The 9,804-nt window shown below is 37.5% G+C and overlaps 1 protein-coding gene across 1 annotated transcript; it reads right to left on the bottom strand.

Annotated features, from left to right (window-relative positions):
• LOC109335672 (germin-like protein subfamily 3 member 2) lies at positions 396–1,256 on the bottom strand. Its single transcript, XM_019571830.1, has one exon. It carries the CDS (start codon positions 1,241–1,243, stop codon positions 638–640), a length of 606 nt encoding a protein of 201 aa, XP_019427375.1. The 5' UTR covers positions 1,244–1,256; the 3' UTR covers positions 396–637.

Raw genomic sequence — 9,804 nt, 5'->3', positions numbered from 1 at the left:
ACAATATAAGTTATGGACTTGGGCTGATGTAAAGGGTTAGGTAGATAGCTATATATATATTGATGTTATGTAAACATAATGTAACAAGGAGAAGAATAGTAAAACACTAATCCTTATTCTCTAATAATATATAGTGGTAGCCGCTCAACGCTCCCAGGGACGTAGGCATAATTGGCCGAACGTCGTTACCAAATCTCTTGTGTTATTCTCTTGTCTCTATACTCTTTACTATTTGATTGTTTGTTTGTTCCCAACAATACGATTACAGATATTACCACAATATCATGATTGTATGATATTATGTGGTTCATAATTTGTTACAGTACTAAACTCATATATATGACTTATATATATATATATATATATATATATATAGGATTGTAAGATTACAATACAATGACACATAAAAGCAAAATAACAAAGACGAGGCGAGTGAAAACTCTTCAAATTTAAATAAAGAAGCAAGAAAACTTAAACCCCAAATATAATACTCAATCTCAAACATAATAGACAAGAAACAAAACTACCTTCTGTTAGTAATCTAACTAGTTTTTTTGTGATCAAACTTTTTTCTGATAGCTCCAATCAACTAAGAAGACAATCCAAAAGCCTTCTTTAAAAGCTCCTCATCAATCCCTTAGCCAAATAAAGCAGATGGTATCTTTTGAAGGCCAGGGTTTTGGCTATAGAAACTTCCAAATAGTGTAGCAGGTTTGTCACCAATGTTCATAAGGAAATGTACAAGACCTCTTGGAAAAACCATGACTTCTCCTTCTTCCAGTATTGTAGAGAAAACTTTATTGGTAGAATCAACAAAACCTGAATACACTTTCCCCTTAACCACATGAACTAGTTCTGTAGCTCTTGGGTGAAAATGTGGTGGATTGATGCCCCCAACTTTTATATCCGCCCTTGCAAAGGACATACCTAAAGTGTTAAGGCCAGGAAAATTGGTAGGGCTTGCAGATATCACTCCTAGGCCTGTATTAGAGAAGATTCCAGCCACTTTCGGGCCGGAGAAAACAAAGTCTTCGGTGTTAGTCTCAGAGGAATTCTTGCATGGGATAATGGTATGCAGGCCATGAATTGTTCTTATGGAACCAAACTTTGGGTTTGGTATGCAGAAGTCTTGAACTGGATCAGGGTCAGAGGCCAATGTGATGCTAAAAAGCAAGGGGAAAATAGGAAGCAAAAGCAAAAGGGTGTTGTGTGAAAGAATTTCTCTCTTTTGTATTTGCCTCATTTTATTTGGATTCAGTGTCGCTACCTGTATGTTTTTGAGCAATGAGTGTGATTTGAGTTGGGTTATATAGATGTGAAACATATAAATGATATACTTTATGAAGCTCTTTTGATTTCCATTTTAAAATAGTTACACCATAATTATAAAGTAAAACATAGATGCGTACCACCTATCTATGAGTTACACCATAACTTGTTATAGAAGACTGTTGTAATAATAATAATAATGTAAAAAAACCATATAGAAACTAATATCATACACTAAAACTGGTACTACATACCATCACTATATAACTGTGAGCTACACTACTCTCTCAAAATGATTACATGGGATAAGATACAAAACCTTTATTACAGGATCTTAGGCACATATTATGTAATTTTTAGATCAAGAAAAAACATCTATTCCAATTAGTAAAGTACAACCCGATCAAAAGACCCAGGGATACAGACTAGCAGACAAGGTAGAGGTCTAAAAGAAAGCTAGAGCTTAAGTTGCTCACATTAAAGATTTAATCCACCGTAGAGACTAGCATATTGACAAATTGTTCTAATAACATCAGACCCTATGTTGGAATTAGCATTGTGTCCCTGGAAGATACAAAGGTTCCTAAAAGACCAAATAGCATACAATGTTTCAACCACAACACTCTTTACCAGTTTTATCCTCATGCTTTTCCCTCTAGTGTTTTTTTCCAGCCAAGTCAAGTCATTACACCAACTCCCATGTTGGTGGTTTACCTTCATCCAGCTTAGGACAGAGTTCCAAATTTCTACAGATTTTGGACAGGAGAAAAAGATGTGTTCCGCAGTTTCCATCAAGTCACAGAATGTGCACTTTTCATCTGTCCCAGTGCCAAATTTGAGCATTCTATCTTTCGTAGGGAGTCTATTGTGGCAAGCCATCTAGAGAGTGAATTGTGCTCTAGGCCAAGCCATGTTTCCGTAAAAGAGTTTTTTCCCGCTGACCTACGGCTTGGGCCCTCTTAATTCTAAGTACATCTTTTTGGTTCTGAATTTACCTGTTATGTTAGCCTCCACCCAGCACATGCTCTGCATAATCTTCGTTCTGCACTTGATTATAGCTCTGAGAGTCCAGGAACAAGAGGGACTAGGGTGGAAGTTAAAGATATCTGCTCCCTTCAAGTAGTAGGTGTGGATCCATTTGACCCATAATTTATCTATTTTTGATGCCAGATTCCATAACAGCTTAGTCATATTGGCCTTGTTCCACTCCTCCAGAGATGTTAAGTTCAGTCCTCTAGCTTGTTTGGGGTCACAAACATGGTCCCAGGCCACAGGAGCCTTCTTGCAGTTCTCATCCTTACCACTCCATAAGAAGTTTCTACACTTTGACTCAAGGTGGTGAAGTACCTTTTTGGGGATAGGGAAAACCTGCATCCAATAATTGATTATGGAGAAGAGGACGCTTCTAATCAATTGAATTCTGCCTACAAAGCTCAACAATTTTGTGCTCTAGTGATTCAATCTTGAAGTTATCCTTTCAATCAAAGGGGTATAGAGGTTCACAGTAAGTTTCATGTTGTAGAGAGGGACTCCAAGATACTTAAAAGGGAGGGATCCCATAGTAAATCCAGTAATGCACGTGATGTGCTCCTGCAAAGCCAGGTCCATCCCCCAAAGTCCACTTTGCACTTCGGATGGCTTGCCTTAAGCCCGGTTTTGTCTGAGAATTCCATGAATTTATCCATGAGGAGCTAAACAGATTTTTGGTCACCCCTACTAAACATAAGGACATCATCAGCAAAACAAAGATTGGTAATGCCTAAATGTTCACATTTGGGGTGGAAGTTAAAGTTATGCTCATATTTTAATTCTTGCATAACTCTATGCAAATATTCCATGACTAACACAAATAGAAGGGGATAGATAGGGTCTCCCTGTCTCAAGCTTCTTTTGGCATTCAGCACATCAGAAAGAGATCCATTGATAGAATATCTGTATGAAACAGTTGTGACACACACCATGATCCATCTCACAAATTGGCGAGGCAATCCAAGCTCGGTCATTATGCAATGGAGAGCATCCCAGTCAACAGTGTCCTTCCATACCCTCTCACAAGCTCTTGTGCAAGGATGATATTGTCATGTATGAGCTTTCCAGGAACAAAGGCTGACTGACTTTCATCTACCACCTAGTCAATGACTTTGTTCAGTCTCTTTGTAAGAATTTTAGAGATAATCTTGTAGAAGGTAGTACAGCAAGAGATAGGCCTCATGTCTTTCATTGTGCATGCATCATTAGATTTTGGTATCAGAGTGATTAAGGTACAGTTGACTGTAGGGTAAAGGCTTTGCTTGTTGAAGAATTTTTTTACAACCTCTAATACCTCTACTCTAATAACATTCCAGGCTGCCTTGAAGAAGTGTGAGGTGTACCCGTCAACCCCTGGTGCTTTGTTGTCTCCAATGTCATTTAAAGCATCCAAGACTTCTCTTTCATTTACATTATGGACAAAGGTATTAGCCAGGTCCCTGTTGAGGCATTTGCCCTTCCTTAAGGCCACAAGATTCACCCCTTTCCTCACCTTAGTTGTTGACCCCACCAGATTCGTATAGAACCCCAGGACCTGATGCATAATTTCCTTTTGATTGTAGACCACCTTACCCTTAGGAGTTGTCAAATGGTGCAAGCCTTTTCCTTTGGCTTTGTCTTTCACAGTTGCATGGAAAAAAGCATTGTTCCCATCTCCTAGCTTTAACTACTCAATCTTCAACTTCTGCCTCAGGACATCCTTCTCTGCCTTGTGAAGCTTCATAAGGTTTCCATTGCAATTTTTTACTTCCAAAAGTAGGTTTGTATTAAATTTGTCTCCCTGTAAATGTTCCTGGGCTCTATTCAAAGTGTCCCTAGCTCTCACAATCTTCTCAGATAACATGGAGAACCTTTTCCCCAATAACCTCATGTTGGCCTAGAGTCTATACAGTTTCATCCACAGGCAGTACATGGGGATGCCCATAACATAAGGCTTCCAGTTCTCTTGTACCATACTTAGAAATGCATCTTCTTTTGTCAGGCAATTTAAGAATTTGAACATGTACCTTTTGACCTTGGAGGGCTTGATGCTAGACTGCACTAGGAGAGGACAGTGGCCTGAAATGCCAGGCTGAAGGACCTGAACTCTCATATCTTGAAACTGTTGGAACCAAGATACATTACAAAGAACTCTATCAATCCGTGAGTAAATAACCCCCTCTATGTGTTTGTTTGACCAAGTGAAATGAGGACCTTGAGTGTCAGCCTCATAGAGGCCTATTTGATGCATCATGTGCTCCAAGTCCACATATTCGCTATGGTGCACCACTTTACCTCCACACCTGTCATTAACACTCAACACATTATTGAAATCACCCAAAATAATCCAAGGGCCTGCCAGGCCATTTGAGATTTGAGCAATATTTGTCCAAAGAGTTTTTCTTTTTTCAAGCTGGTTGTGGGCATAAACAACAATGACCCAATATCTGAAAGTGCCATCCACCTCAGATACACTCGCCTGCAAAAGTTGATCTTTTGAGTAGACTAATTGTACCTTCACTTTTGTATAGTCCCATAGACACCACATCCTTCTGTTATCATGATTGGCATAATTGTCACTGTAGTTCCAATGGTGGCCCAAATGCTTCCTGACCTTATTCGCATTGTGACTTTTAACTCGTGTTTCCAGCAGAAGGGCTATAGACACCTCTAAGGACCTGAGATGGGAGCTAATCTCACGTTGTCTAGCCAAATTATTCAACCCCCTTACATTCCATGAAAGGATCATGGAACCATATGGTTCTCCCCTGCACTTGCTTCTCCAATGCGAAGAGGAGAGTATCCATTATGACACTGTAAATCAAATGAATTAGGATCACCCTTAGGGAAGGGGGTGTCATGTCTACTACTGCCAACGACTGTCCAAGGATGTTCCAATTGGGGTTCCTTTGCTGTTTGTTCATCAAGCTCCCCGACATGGGTCGAAGGTGTTTCTATTTCTTTCTGTTTCCAAACATTTGGCTTGGGTTTAGGTTGAAAGCGAGGTCTTTTGAGAGTCATTGTGGCACAATCGTGCCCAATGGACAAGCATTTGTCACAATACTGAGGCTTCCACTCATACTCAATCGTTTTTTCAACTCTCCTTCCCAAGTGGTCTTTGAGGGTGATCTTCTCTTTCAGCTTGGTTGTGACATCAACCTCAACCAGTAGTCTAGAATAAGTCACCCTAAGCTTTCTAGTCGTGCATTCATCTGTTACGACCAGTTTTCCCACTCCACTAGCAATCTTAGAAATGCTTTTTTCTCCGCATAGATGTAGTGGAAGTTGTGATAGTTTAATCCAAATGGGAAGAACCCTTAGTAGGTCCTCTTTCAGTTCAAAGTCAGGAGTCCATTTCCGTAAGTACATTAGGATTCCATATATGGAATAAGGTCCTTTGGATAGCACCTCATCCTTGTCCTGACTTTGTTTGAAGCGAATAAGGAAGTACCCTTTTCATTGTAGTATAGTTCTGGGAGGCTGACAAAGTTCCATACCTTCTCCATGAAGTATTTCATTGCATTCATGGATAGGTCCTTCCCTAATGCATACATGATCATAGCATCCTCCCAGAATTTTAATTTCGAAGCAACATCATCCTCCTCAATTTGGATTTCAACCTCGTCGTCAACATAAGTTGGGGGGATGAATCCGATTGCTAAACCTCTATCATGACTCATATTCCCCTTGATTACATCCACCCATGGAAATTGTATCTTTCATGTATCTTCATTCTACACGGTGTCATCGGTACTTGGATTTGCTCCATTATCTCCTAGTGACACCGTACGATTCTGTTGGTGTTCTTTGGGTGATCCCTCAACCAACCTGTTATTTGTTTCCGTTCCTTCTTGTGTTTCCTCGATTGCTACTTCTGGGAGTTGTGTGGGCTTTCTTTGGGCTGCCGCTGTGTACGGTGCCGTCGCCTTTTTCCTCGGCTGGCCGACACGCCGTTGCACCATGGAACCCTAAATCGCCTTCTTAATAATAATTCTAGCATATTATGGTCCTACTATTTGTCAAATATGATTTTATACGGATAGACATCACATGTCTCAAATGATGTCTCACTCTCTATCCACGTCAATCAGAATGCTACTTTTTATTACCTTTTGTTTTTTAAAAAATAATAATTCATAAATACACATGTCGTCTTTTCCATTTCCATGTTATATGTACAACCTTGTTTAAATTGATTAAGATTTTTCAAAAAAAAAAAAATTTATAGTGTTGTACAAATGACTCATATTTCAACGGACTTCACTTTTTTAGAAAATAACAATACAAGTTAAGAACTTGAGCTAGTCTAAAGAGATTGAGATAGATAGCTATTAGCTGTGTGTGTGTTATCAATGACCGTGAACGTGCATAAATGATTATTCTCTAATATATAATCATAGTATGTTAACATTTTTGGAGATATAGACGTAAATTGATTGAACCTCATTAATAAATTTGTTATATTATTTTTTTTTCCATATTATCTTTAATATTTGATTGTTCGTTTGTCTCAACAATTAAGATTTAAAGGTGAATAAATCATAAGCTATTTCACGCCTTGTATAAAGAGATGATGATAGTAACCATGCTTAAAATGATTTTTTTGGGTAAGTAACCATGCTTAAAATGATTTTTTGGGTAAGTAACCATGCTTAAAATGATTAATTAAGAATCTATGTTATATTCATTAGGAAATATAAAATGTCCGTGCACCACTAGCACTAAGGTATGTTGATGTCGGCTCATTGGTAAACCATTCATTTCATGTCATATGATCATTCCATGTACTCATCGATGTTATGGTACTCTTCTCTTCTCTTCTCTTTTGTTTTGCTTGTCTGTGAAGGAAGGCATGCTATCGAGTAAGAACAATCATAATGATGAGTTTTAATGCACGCATTGGTGACGTAATTATTTGTCACTTGTTAGCAAATAGCACAGGTGGTCCTCTTGGAATGAGAAAGTGAAATCATATAGCCCAATTTATGGAAAAAGCATCATTTATTGTGATATTAGATTTGGAACAAGCAACCAATTAAATATTAAAATAGAATATGGATAAGAGAAAATAACATAAGAAATTTGGTAACGAGGTTCGACCAATTGTGTCTACGTTTTTTGGAGTGTTGAAAGGCTACCACTATGTATTTGAGAATAATAATTTGTTTTTGTGGTTATTGTTCTTCTTGTTTCATTAGGTTTGTATAACATAAATATATAGCTCTGTACTCCAACCCATTTGCATCATCCCAAAATCATAACTTGTCATTGAAAATGAGTCATTGCACGACAATCTGCACCTTGGCGAATATCATCAATCTTCATCTTTAATCGTTGGATTGTGGTGCTTCATAGTCCAACATTAATGAATGTTCAGAAAGCTACTAACTATTTGATTTTGGTTAACATATCACCTGCATTTCTAAAATGTGAACTTTCTACAATAGTATCTACCCACAAGCTACTAATTATTTGATTTTGTGAAATCTTACATCAATATGTTTGGTCCCAGCATGATACACCTGGTTCTTTGCCAAGAAGATAACACTTTGTTTGTCACAATGCAGCGAAACTCCACCTTGCTCAATGTTTAATTCAGTTACCAGCCCCATAAGCCAAAGGGCTTCGTTAGAAGTTTTACCAACTGCCATGTATTCTCTTTAGTTTGGGGACATAGCAACATAAGACAAAACTGATGATCTCCACATGATTGGTCAACCTGCAAGGATGAAGACAAACCCTGTTGTGGACCTTCTATCATCGAAGTCTCCTGCGTAGTCTGAATCAACATAACCAACAACTATAGGGTTACTCTATTGGTTGCCACACATGATACCGAGACATGTAGTCCCCTTCAAATATTTGAAAATTCATTTGACTACTTCCCAATGTTGCTTCCATGCTTTCGACATGTATTTGCACAATTGGTTAACTACATGTGCCAAGTCATGTCTAATGCAAACCATAGCATACATCAAGCAACCTAGTACACTAGCATATGGAACCTTTGACATATATACTTCTCCCCATCTGTCTTTGAAAACTGATCTAGGAAAAACTTGACGTGATTTTCCAATGGAGTGCTCACTACTTTAGCATTGCACATATCAAATCTATCTAAGATCTTTTCAACATACCTTTGTTGGGAGCCTTGTCCCCATGAACATCCATCCCAATAATCATCCTAGTAGACCCTAAATCTTTCATGCCAAACTCTTTGTCGAACATGACTTTTAGGTCATTGATATCACTCAAATGATTAGCAGTAATCAACATATCATCCACATAAAGTAGTAGAAAAATGAAAGAACCATCATCAAGACTTCTCACATAAACACAACAATGATACACACAATTTTTGTAACCAAACTTCAACATATAAGTGTCAAATAACTTGTACCATTGTTTGGGAGACTACTTCAACCCATATAGAGACTTTTTCAACTTGCAAACCAAGTGACTCTATCCCGCTGTACTGAACCTTTCTGGTTGTGTCATGTAAATTTTTTCCTTTAATTCACCATGGAGAAAAGCAGTTTTCACATCCATATGTTCTAAGTACATATCCTGACTAGCTACAAAAGCAAACACTATCCTAATAGAAGTATGTCTCACAACTGTGTAACACCGCATTTTTCGGAACTTTATTAACTTCGTTAATAATGGATTAATAGATTAAATTTAATATTTAATCGATGAGGATTCAAGCTAAAACTCAATAGAGTTTTAGTCTTATAATGTTCCTATTTGGTTTTCTCTGTTTTTGTAAAGCTTATGGAGACAGAAAATATCTGAGACGAGTACATGCCCCGTTTTGCCGTAATCGCCTCACAAAATGGGTTTTAAGTTCGGTAATTCGAAATCAAATTATGATCGCATTGATATCTTTTAAAAATTAATTCTATGAAAAATGGCTACCATGTTATCTTATATTGCTACTTGAGATAGTTTTTCCAAGATTTTTACTTTAAAAGGTTTTAAATGAAACATAGTCGCTACGGGTGTCATTCGATTCATTTTAAATCATCGGAATAGTTTTTCTCAATCATTATATTATGTTAAAACTTATGGAGGTTTTATATTTCAAAGCTTTCAAGATCCTATTTTGAAGTCTTACACTGTATTAGTGTAATGACGATATTATTTAAAATTATGTTTTAGTTTGTGCTTATCAGATAAAAATCTTAAATCGAGTAATCGCATAATGCTCAACTGTGGTCATCCAATAAGCACTCAAATGTGTATAAAAAGAGACGTTGGAGACTTGTCTAATCATGTCACTTTATGTCAAATCAAGTTGCACTTAGTCACATCATTCACTTTACTTGCAAATCTCTCCATAATCTACTTTCATCATTACATCTACTTGCTTTTTTTTCCTCCAAAAGTTCATACACTTTGGACTATAAATACACATGATGTGGGAATGTGAGGAACTCAATTTTCTTTCATTCTGACTTGCCAAATTCATGGTCTCACCCAAAGGAAGAACAATGTATGGTCTTCAACTTGTTTTCTTGATTCATT

Source organism: Lupinus angustifolius, chromosome LG20, assembly GCF_001865875.1.
Source record: "Lupinus angustifolius cultivar Tanjil chromosome LG20, LupAngTanjil_v1.0, whole genome shotgun sequence".
In the NCBI taxonomy this organism is placed as follows: Eukaryota; Viridiplantae; Streptophyta; class Magnoliopsida; order Fabales; family Fabaceae; genus Lupinus; species Lupinus angustifolius.
Note: the sequence above shows the minus strand (reverse complement) of the source record. Positions and strands in the feature narration are given on the sequence as shown.

What these genes read in the sequence shown, in the direction of transcription:
- LOC109335672 (XM_019571830.1), bottom strand. Translation starts at nt 1,243, where the DNA reads ATGAGGCAAATACAAAAGAGAGAAATTCTTTCACACAACACCCTTTTG.